Genomic DNA, 13911 nt, shown 5'->3' on the forward strand with positions numbered 1-13911 from the left:
GTCTAAGCCCCAACCAATAATGCTGACGAAGCTGAAGTTAAACGGTTCTATGAAGACCTACAACACCTTCTTGAACTAACACCCAAAAAAGATGTCCTTTTTATTAAGGGGACTGGAATGCAAAAAGTAGTAAGTCAAGAAATACCTGGAATAACAGGCAAATTTGGCCTCGGAGTACAGATTGAAGCAGGGCAAAGGCTAATAGAGTTTTGCCAAGAGAACGCACTGGTCGTAGCAAACACCCTCTTCCAACAACACAAAAGAAGACTCTACATATGGACATCACCAGATGGTCAATACCGAAATCAGATTGATTATATTCTTTTCAGCCGAAGATGGAGAAGCTCTATACAGTCAGCAAAAATAAGACTGGGAGCTGACTGTGGCTCAGATCAGGAACTTCTTATTGCCAAATTCAGACTTAAATTGAAGAAAGTAGGGAAAACCACTAGACCATTCAGGTATGACCTAAATCAAATCCCTTATGATTATACAGTGGAAGTGACAAATAGATTCAAGGGATTAGATCTGATAGACAGAGTGCCTGAAGAACTATGGATGGAGGTTCGTGACAGTGTACAGGAGGCAGTGATCAAGACCATCCCAAAGAAAAAGAAGTGCAAAAAGGCAAATGGTTGTCTGAGGAGGCCTTAAAAATAGCTATGAAAAAAAGAGAAGCAAAAGGCAACAGAGAAAGGGAAAGATACAAGCATCTGAATGCAGAGTTCCAAAGAATAGCAAGGAGAGATAAGATAGCCTTCTTCAATGATCAGTGCAAAGAAATCGAGGAAAACAATGGATTGGGGAAGACTAGAGATCTGGTCAAAAAAAATTCAAGATACCAAGGGAACATTTCATGCAAAGCTGGGCACAATAAAGGACAGAAATGGTGTGGACCTAACAGAAGATATTAAGAAGAGGTGGCAAGAATACACAGAGCTATATAACTCGGATATCTCTTCCTAATTTTTTAAATCACGTTCTCTGATAAGACTATACTGAGAATGTTCACTGAATCATTGAAAAATAGAAAAATACGATATTCTTCAATAAAATTGTGTAAGATTTGCTACTGAGAGAACTGTCCAGAATGTGGAGGGAGGGAGGAGAGAGAAGCTCTTAAAGTATAATCTTCAGGGTGTATTAAGTTAAATAAAATGTAGAGTATATATAGATGTATATAAATACATCTATAAATAAATATACATATGTATATATATTTGCCCCTGTTTGCATGAGGAAATACTGGAAGGATTAAAAATGAAATAAAAGATGGGTTATCCATGGTGGGCAAGAAGGAACAGGCCAGATGAGAGGAGACATCTCAATGTGTATCTTTTAGTGTTACTTTGGTCTTTGTAAATAAATTACCTATTTTTTAAAAAGATAAAATAAGTAAACAGGTTTTTAACTACCAAGAAAACAGAAAATGAATAATCTAGAATTTCTTTTGGGCTTTCAGTAGTGTCAACTTCAATTTATTAATCTGGTTTTATGAAAACACAATGTTGTATGACATGCTTCCCAATACCCAGCTCTTTTAAATTGAGTTGATAATCTTTCTGGGCATTCAAGCAATATGTCTTCTAGCTGATTTAACAAAAATGTGACAAGTGAAGGATGGGGAAGACTCCTCTAGGGATACAAATAGGGTGTGAATCTTCCCAAATTTAGAAAGTTACTTTTAAACTGTCACAGCAAATAAACTACCTCTAAACGTAGTGTGACTTCCCTGGTGGCTCAGACGGTTAAGCATCTGTCTACAATGCAGGAGACCCGGGTTCAATCCCTGGGTCGGGAAAATCCCCTGGAGAAGGAAGTGGCAACCCACTCCAGTACTATTGCCTGGAAAATCCCATGGACAGAGGAGCCTAGTAGGCTACTTGTAGCCCATGGCGTCGCAAAGAGTCGGACACGACTGAGTGACTTCACTTCACTTCACTTCAAACGTAGTGTAAATAGCTCTTATTTAGTGACAGCTTTTCTTTGGGGAGCTGCTCTCCCTTACTCGAGCTTCCAAGGTGGTGCTAGTGGTAAAGAACCTGCCTGCCAGTGAAGGAGACCTAAGAGACCTGGGTTCGATCCCTGTGTTGGGAAGATCCCCTGGAGGAGGAAATGGCAACCCACTCCAGTATTTTTGCCTGGAGAACTTCATGGACAGAGAAGCTTGGTGGTCTGCAGTCTATGGTGTAACAAAGAGTCAGACATCACTGAAGACGCTTGCTCCTTGGAAGAAAAGCTATGACAAACCTAGACAGTATATTAAAAAGCAGAGATACTACTTTACCAACAAAGATCCATATAATCACAGCTATGATTTTTCCAGTAGTCATGTATGGATGTGAGAGTTGAACCATAGTGAAGGCTGAGCGCTGAAGAATTGATGCTTTTGAACTGTGGTGTTGGAAGAGACTGTTGAGAGTCCCTTGGACTGTAAGGAGATCCAACCAGTCCATCCTAAAGGAAATCAACCCTGAATATTCATCGGAAGGACTGATGCTGAAGCTGAAGCTCCAATACTTTGGCCACCTGATGCAAAGAACTGAATCACTGGAAAAGACCCTGATACTGGGAATGATTGAAGTCAGGAGGAGACGAGGACGAGATAGTTGGATGGCATCACTGGACTCGATGGAGATGAGTTCGAACAAGCTCCGGGAGATGGTGAAGGACAGGGAAACCTGGTGTACTGCAGTCCATGGGGTCACAAAGAGTCAGACACGACTGAGTGACTGAACAGCAGCTTCCTTTCTCAGTTGGGTAGGCTTCTTGGTCTTTTCTCTGAAGACAAGTATATTATCCTCCCTATAATATACTGGTTCAGAACTTTTCTGCTGCTGCTGCTGCTGCTAAGTCGCATCAGTTGTGTCTGACTCTGTGCGACCCCATAGACGGCAGCCCACCAGGCTCCCTCGTCCCTGGGATTCTCCAGGCAAGAACACTGGAGTGGGTTGCCATTTCCTTCTCCAATGCGTGAAAGTGAAAGTGAAGTCACTTAGTTGTGTCCGACTCTTCACAATCCTATGGACTGCAGCCTACCAGGCTCCTCCGTCCATGGGATTTTCCAGGCAAGAGCACTGGAGTGGGGTGCCATCGCCTTCTCCGTCAGAACTTTTCTAGATTAAAAAAATAATAATATACAGAATATTAAAAATCAGTAGTTAAAGGATCATGTCACACTGCCACTTTGTATACATGTTCTTAAACATCTTATTTCTTAGGAGAACTGAAGTATCAGTATCATTTTTGTTCTCTTCTGACTTTGTTTACTGCTCAGCTCCCTCTTTTTGGAACTACTCACATCATTTCTTTGTGCTGTAGATTCTCTAAGATAGCTGTGTTTTCAGCAGGTGTAATTCATATCTTTAGCATTCATGTTTGGTAACTAAATCATAACTTAGAATAGTGTACAGATTTCAGTTTTTTAACTGAAATTTTCATTATTTTTTTATTCTCTTAATATGACAGTTAAATCTGTAAGTTTAAAATTGCTTTTCTTTTCAAAATAATGCATTATTACTTGTAAGCCGTAGTAGTTAAGTACTATAGCCTTAATTGAAGTCTTCTCAGATGACCTCCACCCATAAACCTTATCCATATTCCTATTACAACACCTACCATTGTGCATTATATTTATTTATGTACACAGTAATTTCCTCCACTGGACCATGAGATCCTTAAGACAGCAGTTATATTCCTTTCTACTTGCCTAATGGGATGCTCAGTAAATATTGGTTGAAAGAGTGAATGAATCAAAGTATGAGAAGGATGATTATAGTGTATACTTTGATACTGTCTATGCAAGAAGCTTGGGGGGAAACGAAAAATGAACTGGAAATAACAATTCAGACCCTTCTGTAATTTTGAAGAGAATGCAGATTTGTGTATGTACAAAAAACCAGTGACTTTGAATCTTTTAAAAACTCACCCCACCTCTTTTGATACACTTAAATGGGAGTCCTGTACCATTTCCCACTAAAGTAACCAGGGCTTCTTTGAGAAATAGCTGATCCTGTTTCTAGGATAAGAGCTGTACAAGGTGATTGTGAACTTCTTGTCATATTAGAAAGCAAGGAAGCTATGAAAGAGATGACTGGGCTCACGTCCTGTGTACACTGGAGCCAATGTGGAATCATTCCCACTAGCCTAAAGATAGGATATAATGACCATAAACGACAAGCATTGACACATATCAGAATGTTAAAGATACAGGAATTTATCATGATACTGAAAATGTGTCACCTTTGGAAGTTGCTAGGGCACCAATTCATTATTCTAAAAACCAGTAAAGAGAAAGAATTTATTTATCCTGCTTGTTCTGTGCAAAAAGTAATAGTTGAAAAGATCAAATTCTTTGAGGGAGAATTGCAGCTCAATACATGAAGAAGGAATCTTTTAATTGGAATGCTACCCTTTTGCATCCCCTAATAAAGTTTCTCAACAGTGACGATCCCTGACTGCTAAAAGTCATTAGCTGGATCAAGCTGTGACATCAGAACCTACCAATCAGCCTTAAGGTCAAAAAGAGACAGGCAGATATATCATTGTGTCTCCTGTGTGATACAGTAAGAAACAAAGCCTACAAAGGGACTTGCCAAAAACTTGTGTGCATGAACCTGCACACACCTGTAGTGAAATAGTTTACAGTGAAATATAGGAAATAGTCATACCACAAGGGTGCAGTCAGCCAATCCAGATGGGAAATTCTGCTGGACAAATGACCCATTTTTCAAAAAACAAATGGCTTAGAAAATTATAGAAAGAGGAGAGGGTTAATTATTATTATAAGATATCTAAGAAGCATATCAACCAAATTATGTGAACTTTGCTCAGATCCTGATTTAAACTAACTAAAACAATACCTGCAAGACAAGGGACTTTAACACTTATTTGGATATTATGTGATATTACGAGACAGGGGACTTTAATACTATTTGCATATTATGTGATATTAAGTACTGATTATTTTAGGATATGATAATGCCATTTGCAGTTATATTTTAAGATACATATTGATGTATTTACAGATGGAAACAAAATAATGTCAGGCTTGATCTAGCTTAATAGGAGCAGCTGGAACAGATAATTGGTGAAGAAAGATTTGCCATATAAAGATTAATAATGAATATAGGAGAGTTTGTGATATTTGGACTTCCCTGATAACTCAGTTGGTAAAGAATACACCTGCAATGCAGGAGACCCCAGTTTGATTCCTGGGTTGGGAAGATCCACTAAAGAAGGGATAGGCTACCCACTCCAGTATTCTTGGGCTTCCCTTGTGGTTCAGTTGGTAAAGAATCTGCCTGCAATGCAGGAAACCTGAGTCTGACCCCTGGGTTGGGAAGATCCCCTGGAGAAGGGAAAGGCTAGCCATTCCAGTGTTCTGGCCTGGAGAATTTCATGGACTTTATAGTCCATGGGGTCACACAGAGTCAGACACAATTGAGCAACTTTCGCTTCACTTTACTTGACTTGTGATATTTACTGTGCTTTTATATGTGTTTAAACTTTTCTGAAACAAAATGTTTAAAAAGTATATTTCCTTTTATCCTATTGTAGCCTTATAAAAGTCCCTGTGAACTCTTTCATGGTTTTGCTAATAAGAAGTAATGTCTGTAGAGAGTAAAAACAACCTAAGGACCTGTGAGTTATGGCATAGCTGGGACTAGGATATATTAATACTAATGAGAGATTATAAAGAATTAGGGATTTTTGAGATCTCACGGAAATTAAAACATTTGTAAATATGGATGTCAGCTTTTGAAAAGGATGTGTGGGATTGGATTTAGTAGGGAATATGCATTTTAATTTGGGAATGTTAGCAAAAAGGAGATGAGAAGATGAGGTCTTTCGTGACTTAGAAGGGAGAAGAATTTACTAGGAATAGCAATAAACTTAGTTTGAAGCAAAAGCACCAGTTAGGTTTGGCAAAAAGATAAGGTCTTAATATGAAAAAGAGTAATCAGTTGATAAAGATTGTGATGAATTTTTAAATTTTCTTTGAAAAACTAGTGTGTATTAATTCAGAGCTATATGTAGGATAAAAGGATTTGTATGGTATGAAAGATTTGAACTGTTGGTTTAAGAGGGAAAAAAGTCCAACCTTGCTCACTAATCTTTTCTTTTGTGTCACCTGTTCAAGTTGTGAACTGCCATTTCTTAACAAGACTTGGAGATGCCTTTTAGTACCATTTTCTCTACTAAGATTTTATCTCATATCAAATCACCTATAGACATTTTAACCTGACTATTCATCCTTTTTATCTCTAAAATTCCCCTTTCTGTCAGGCTCTTAGTCTTCCAGTTCTTCTTGAATTCTCTTTCTCCCTTATAGCAAATTGTGTTGACTGTTTGTGAAGTGAAAGTGAAAGTCACTCAGTCGTGTCCAACTCTTTGTGACCCCATGGACTCTACAGTTCATGGAATCCTCCAGGCCAGAATACTAGAGTGAGTAGCCTTTCCCTTCTCCAAGGGAATCTTCCTTACCCAGGAATCAAACCGGGGTCTCCTGCATTACAGGCAGATTCTTTTCCAACTGAGCTTATCAGGAAAAGACTGTTTGTAGTCTTTCATAATTTGTTTTCACAGTCAGTCATTATTTCATGTCTTCTAACTGATCTTCTTGTCAAAAAGTTTCCCCTGTCTTCTTTCAGTATCAGTGAAGTTCTTTATCTTCCCCAGAGACCCTTTGTGTCTTCACTTCTCTGTTAGCATATGTTGATTGGCTCTTCCCATTTCCTATATTAAAGTCCAAACTCCATAGTGTGACTCATTTTTCAAAACCATGAATTATTTAATCCCAATCTGATTTTCTAACAGTTTGTTCCACAGAATTTCCAATAGAAACCTTAAACTCCAGCCAGATCTATTCCAATTACTTTGTTTAGAACATACTTTTACTTACTGTCACATTTATGTCTGTATTTACTCATGCCATTCCCTTCAGCAGGAATGCTTTTTTTCCTATTCAGGTCCTCCATTTACTAAGGAAATCAATGAGATTGTACCTCCTTCATGGACACAGTCCTTTTTACAGTAGCCTACAATATTAACTCTCTGTTGAACTTCAGTACCACATATTATTTGGCACATGTTCATGCTTTTAAAATGTTACCTTTTCACAAATCCATGTTTTGTTTCCCTAATTGAGTTGCAAGCTCTTCTAAGGAAAAGTCTGGGTTTATACATCATTTGAGTCCTCCACAGTCCCGAACAGAATATTGCACACATTGTGGGTGTTCAGCAAATATTTTTATGGATAATTTGTGAGTAGTGGTTAGTCAGTCTCTTCTTAAGAAACAATCCAGTCATTTTTTGGTTTGTTTTTTATTTTTTTCATTTCTCTGGAGTAGAATTATTGATGCTGTCTAAAGGCAAAGATGTGAACTCAGCCCCTCAGATTCTGGGGGCTAACTTGAACTTATATTACATACATATACATATGTGGTTTGTTTATTTTTAACACTAAAGAGGAAGCACGTAAGGAACTGTGACACCTTTGTTACGAATTTTAGAACTTTTTAACTTAAATACCACAAAAAATAGTTTTTAAAAGGTCGTTGGTTTGAAAGAATGATACATAACACATGAACATGCAAAGTATTAATTATATAGCAAGCTCCAATGCTTTGGCCAGCTGACTCATTAGAAAAGACCCTGTTGCTGGGAAAGATTGGAGGCAGGAGGAGAAGGGGACGACAGAGGATGAAATGGTTGGATGGCATCACCAACTTGATGGACATGTGTTTGAGCAAGCTCCAGGAGTTGGTGATGGACAGGAAAGCCTGGTGTGCTATAGCCCATGGGATCGCAAAGAGTGGGACATGACTGAGCGACTGAACTAACTAATATGTTTACATTGAGTATTTATATTTTGTTCGACATTCAAACTGCATTTTTAAATAAGTTGCAGTGTTACTATATTTGCATGAATCTGTTCTGTAAATCAGTCAGTTCAGTTCATTTCAGTTGCTCAGTCATGTCAACTCTTTGCAATCCCATGGACTGCAGCACGCTAGGCTTCCCTGTCCTTCACCATCTCCTGGAGCTTTCTCAAACTCGTGCCCATTGCATCAGCAATGCCATCCAACCCATCTTATCCTCTGTTGTCCCCTTTCTTTATTTCTACTATAAAATAACTCCTATTATAATTATTGTTTGTTAGAGAACTTACCATTACTTTAGTAATGAGGATTTTTTTAATCTTTATTAAATTTGTTAAAATATTGTTTCTGTTTTGTGTTCTGGTTTTTTGGCCAAGTCACATGTGGGGTCTTAGCTCCCTGACCAGGGACTGAACCCACACCCCCTGCACTGAAAGATGAAGTCTTAACCCCTGGACCACCAGGGACATCCCAGTAATGAGGATTTTTAATTCAGTTGTTTGCATTAATATTAGTTTCTCAAGAAAAAAGGCTCAAATGTATCTGTTATAATTGTACTAACTTATCTCTGATTAATCTTGTAATATTTTAATAGCAATGAGAGTATATGTGTTGGCTTCTGGTTAATACAAGCTGTTTTTATTTTGTCTTATAGAATAATAATAACCTGGATGCCTGCTGTGCAGTTCTCTCTCAGGAGAGTACAAGGTATCTTTATGGTGAAGGAGACTTGAATTTTTCGGATGATTCTGGAATTTCTGGTCTACGCAATCACATGACTTCTCTCAACTTAGACTTGCAGTCACAGAATGTTTACCACCATGGAAGAGAGGGAAATAGAATGAATGGAAGCAGGACTCTAACGCACAGCATTAGTGACGGACAACTTCAAGGTGGTCAGTCCAGTAATGAACTGTTTCAGCAGGAGCCACAGACAGCACCAGCTCAAGTTCCTCAAGGCTTTAATGTTTTTGGAATGTCCAGTGCATCCGGTGCTTCTAATTCAGCACCACACCTTGGATTTCACTTAGGCAGCAAAGGAACATCTAACCTTTCTCCACAAACTCCAAGATTTAATCCCATTATGGTAACGTTAGCCCCAAATATCCAGACTGGTCGTAATACTCCTACTTCTTTGCACATACATGGTGTACCTCCACCTGTACTTAACAGTCCACAGGGAAATTCTATCTATATTAGGCCCTACATTACAACTCCTAGTGGTACAACTCGACAGACACAACAGCATTCTGGCTGGGTATCTCAGTTTAATCCCATGAACCCTCAACAAGTTTATCAACCTTCACAACCTGGTCCCTGGACTACATATCCTGCATCCAATCCCCTGCCACATACCTCAGCCCAGCAGCCGAATCAGCAAGGCCACCAGACCTCTCATGTCTATATGCCCATCAGTTCACCTACGACTCCACAACCACCCACAATTCATTCGTCTGGTAGCTCACAGTCTTCTGCCCATAGCCAATATAACATTCAGAATATTTCAACAGGACCTCGAAAAAACCAGATTGAAATCAAACTTGAACCCCCACAAAGAAACAATTCTTCGAAATTGCGTTCTTCTGGACCTCGAACCTCCAGCAGTTCCTCTTCGGTCAACAGCCAGACCTTAAACAGAAACCAGCCCACTGTTTACATAGCTGCCAGTCCCCCAAATACTGATGAGGTGATGTCCCGTAGTCAACCTAAGGTCTATATATCAGCAAATGCTGCCACAGGAGATGAGCAGGTCATACGAAATCAGCCCACTCTCTTCATATCCACCAACTCTGGAGCATCCGCTGCCTCCAGGAATATGTCCGGGCAAGTGAGCATGGGTCCTGCCTTTATTCATCACCACCCTCCCAAAAGTCGAGCAATAGGCAATAACTCTGCAACTTCTCCTCGGGTAGTGGTCACTCAACCCAATACAAAATATACTTTTAAAATTACAGTTTCTCCCAACAAACCCCCTGCAGTTTCACCAGGGGTAGTGTCCCCTACCTTTGAACTTACAAACCTTTTAAACCATCCTGATCATTATGTAGAAACAGAGAATATTCAGCACCTCACGGACCCCGCTTTAGCACATGTGGATAGAATAAGTGAAGCACGGAAGTTGAGTATGGGATCTGATGATGCTGCCTACACACAAGGTAATAAAAATACTGCAATGGGATCATTTTCCATTCTGGGTTTAATTGGTGTACATTTGACTTCACTGCAGAAGTGGGTATCGGTATCATTATTTTATGTTGTAAATGTTGTCCAAAATAATACTATCTTAAGAACTTTTGAGAGTATTCATATACATTTTAAATATATCAGTTTTATTATGTTGTAACTTGAAGCTTGAATGATAGCCTTATCAGATGTTCTGAATAATCACCTCTTGATTTGGTTGCTCATAAAAGTTTGTTTTCACCTGTAGTGATGCTGACTTTCCCTTTAAATTTTCTGCAAATAAAAATTCCTAAAAACATGTATTTTAATAAGAGATTAGTGAACTAGTATAGCAAACTCTGCCGTCTTTGGCCAAAAGAATCCTCTGTTCTTCATTGTTCTAATATGGTTTTGCCTTATTTTGTATCAAAGTCTAAATTGCTATGCATTCTTGAATAACTCAAAAGTATCAATAACAGGATTCAGATTTCTCTTTTCCTTCTTTTCAGTCTCCCTTAAACATCAGTTAATGCAATCTTTTTGTTTGGAATTGTGAATAAGAATTTCAAATCTATCTCACTTGGTTATGCTTTTCAGAAATAGACTAGTTAATATTGGCATAATACTAAATTATATCCATATTAATTCAATTAGAGATCATTTATATCTGACCTCTTAAGTTATTTAATCTTCAATAGGAAGCTATTAAATTCAGTCAGATAAAAAAGAAGCTAAGTGTTTGTTTCTTCAGTATTGACAAAGGTTTTGTAAATTAGCCAAAGTCCTTTAGAGTAAGGATTTATCATAATCTATACCCCTGCTAAACTGTTCTCAGTATTATAGGTTGGAAAATACTACACAGTCACCCCCATGCAGTAAATAGCCTCCTACTACTAGTAGTACCACTTGTCCTTTTTAAAATTTCTAAAACTAATGATTTTACTGCGGAGTTTCATAGAGGAGGTTTGGTTTGTTTTGACTGGTTTGGTTTGTTTTAAACAATTATATTCTAGTGATTCTCAACCCACGCTGGGCTGTGGTGCTTTCAAATTCTTAATCACCTTTGAAGCTTTCAAAACATAAAATTGCCCAGGTTCAGCCCCAGACTTGCTCAATTAGAGCTTCTGAATGGTGAAGCCTAGCTGCCTGTGAACATACATGTTCATGTGTGCACATGGGTTTTAAAGCCCTGTGGGTTATTGTAATTTTCTAGAAATTGTGCCGAAACTTTATGTTCCATATATCTGTGACTAACCTGAAGCCATTTCTGTTTAGTTTTGGCAGTAAGTGATTTTTAATATGACATCATGTTTTTCCACTGATACTTAATTCCTACTCTTACCCCAAAGTCCTTTCTTCTTCTCTCTCCATCAAAGTAGATTTCCTATGTTTGGATAGTTGCTAATCTTTAAATGGAGAGTATTTTTTTCTAACGATTTTATTAATATATAATTGACTTACAGCACTGTATAAGCTTAAAGTGTACAACATAATCTGACTTACACACATCATGAAATGATACCACAGTAGGTTTAGTGAACATCCATTGTCTCATATAGATACATTTAAGAAATAGATTTTTAAAATATTTTTTCCTTCTGATGAGAACTCTTGAGATTTACTCTTTACAGCTTTCATTTACAGTGTGTAACAGTGTTTTTTTTTATCTTTACTATACTGGATATTACATCCCTAGTATTTATCTTGGGAGAAGGAAATGGCAACCCACTCCAGTGTTCTTGCCTGGAGAATCCCAGGGACGGGGGAGCCTGGTGGGCTGCCATCTATGGGGTCGCACAGAGTCGGACACGGCTGAAGCGACTTAGTAGCAGCAGCAGCAGTATTTATCTTATAACTAGAAATTTGTACCTTTTGACTGTTTGCATCTAACTCCCCTCTCTCTCCTCCCCTCTGATAGCCACATATCTGATGCCTCTTGAGTTATTTGTTTGCTTTTGAAGTATAATTGACTTACAGCACTGTTTTAATTCCTGGCACTCACATCATAATGATTCATTATTACTGTACATTTCAAAATGATCATGATTAGTCTAGTTGTCACTTGTCACCTTACAAAAATATTACATAACTGTTGACTGTATTCCCCCAGAGTACATTTCATACCTGTGACTGAGAATTTCATAACTGAAAGTCAGTACCTCTTAATCTTCCTCACCTGTATCTCTTCCCCTCCCACCCTCCCAGAGTGTAATTGTTTTTATGAAGATAACTTGAAAAGGGGAATATTTTACTAAAGTAGACATAAGATACTCATAAATTGACTGGCATATGGAAATAAAGTGTTGCTTAAACTTGCTGTCTCCCATATTTCTCTCCCCTTCTTTCTTGAGCCTACTCTATGGCCAGGGTTTTTCCCACTGCAGCACTCCTGCTCCTGGCAAGGCCGTCATTGACAGCATCATTGTAAACCCAGTGGTCTTTCAGTCCTTGTCTTTCCTGATCTGAGTCGGTAGCGCTCGCTGCAGTCGAGCACCACCCTCTTCGCTGTGAAACGTTTTGTCCACCTGACTTGGCTGCAGTATGCCACCCTGGGATCCCACCTCTCCTGGTCTTCTTTGGTGGTTCTCCCTCGTCTCTCTGACCTTTCACTTCTCTGAACAAAGAAATGAGATCAAAGCCTCAAAGTTCAGTCCTTGGGCTTTCTCTCTTTTCTGTCTTTACTATTCCCTGGATGATCTCCATCAGCCTCATAAGTTTAAATTTTATGCCAAACCTCCCAAATGTGTAACTCTAACCTGGATATATTTCCTGAATTTCAAGCAGTTTATTTAACTATCTCCTTAACATCTCCATTTAATGCATCACAAGTTCACTGTGTCTGAAAAAACGTCTTACATTGCCCCCAGCTTACTCTTCTTGTCTCCATTAATGACATCTTAATCAGGCCAGAAACTTCAGAAACACCACTGACTCCTTCCTTCTTTCACATTTGACATATAATTTGACTAAATCCTGTCAACTTTAACTTTGAAAGTGTATCAGGAATTCTCTTTTCTTACCACCCCCATCCATTGTCACCACTCTGCTCTGAGCTACCATCTTCTCTCAAGTGCTTTATTACAGTGGCCTACCTGCTTTCACCCTTGCTTACGTAGGGTCTTTTAACTCAGCGTCCACAGGAATACGGTTTGAAAAACATAAATCAGACTGTATGACTCATCTGCACATGATCACCACCTTTTCATTCAGAGATCACTGGCTCTCCCTCATCTCTTGCTTTTACTCACCACCTCACTCACTCTGTCCCAGCCCTGCTGGCCTTCATGCTTCTGCCCCTTAAACCTTAGAAGGCATACATTTAAGGCCTCTGTGCTTGCTGGTCTGTCTGTCTGACATTCTCTTCTCTCTCAATATACGGTTAACTCCTTCAGTCCCTTCAGGTCTTTACTCAAAGTCACCTTTTCAGTGAAACTATTTCTGAGATCCCTATCTGAATCCACCCCCCAGCATTTCCTGTCTCTTCATCTTTGCTTACATTTGCTCAAGGGGGAAATGAATAATGTTAAGATCAGATCAGTTCAGTTCAGTTGCTCAGTTGTGTCCGACTCTTTGCAAACCCATGAACCACAGCACTCCAGGCCTCCCTGTAGATCACCAACTCCTAGAGTTTACCATGTCCGTTGAGTCTGCGATGCCATCCAACCATCTCATCCTCTGTTGTCCCCTTCTCCTCTTGGCCCTCAATCTTTCCCAGCATCAGGGTCTTTTCAAATGAGTCAGCTCTTCACATCAGGTGACCCAAGTAAGGGAGTTTCAGCATCAACATCAGTCCTTCCAATGAATACCCAGGACTGATTTCCTTTAGAATGGATCTCCTTGCAGTCCAAGGGACTCTCAAGAGTCT

General features: G+C 39.0%; 1 protein-coding gene across 2 annotated transcripts in view; it reads left to right on the forward strand.

Annotated features, from left to right (window-relative positions):
- The window catches only part of TAB2 (TGF-beta activated kinase 1/MAP3K7 binding protein 2), an 85823-nt gene that overhangs the window by 47900 nt on the left and 24012 nt on the right, over window positions 1–13911 (forward strand). For both annotated transcript variants that reach the window (XM_018053329.1, XM_018053328.1), the window contains exon 3: window positions 8539–10039. In XM_018053329.1, the coding sequence (XP_017908818.1) occupies window positions 8539–10039 (1501 nt within the window). The remainder of the gene's footprint in view (window positions 1–8538; window positions 10040–13911) is intronic.

Source organism: Capra hircus, chromosome 9 (genome assembly GCF_001704415.2).
Source record: "Capra hircus breed San Clemente chromosome 9, ASM170441v1, whole genome shotgun sequence".
Classification (NCBI taxonomy): Eukaryota; Metazoa; Chordata; class Mammalia; order Artiodactyla; family Bovidae; genus Capra; species Capra hircus.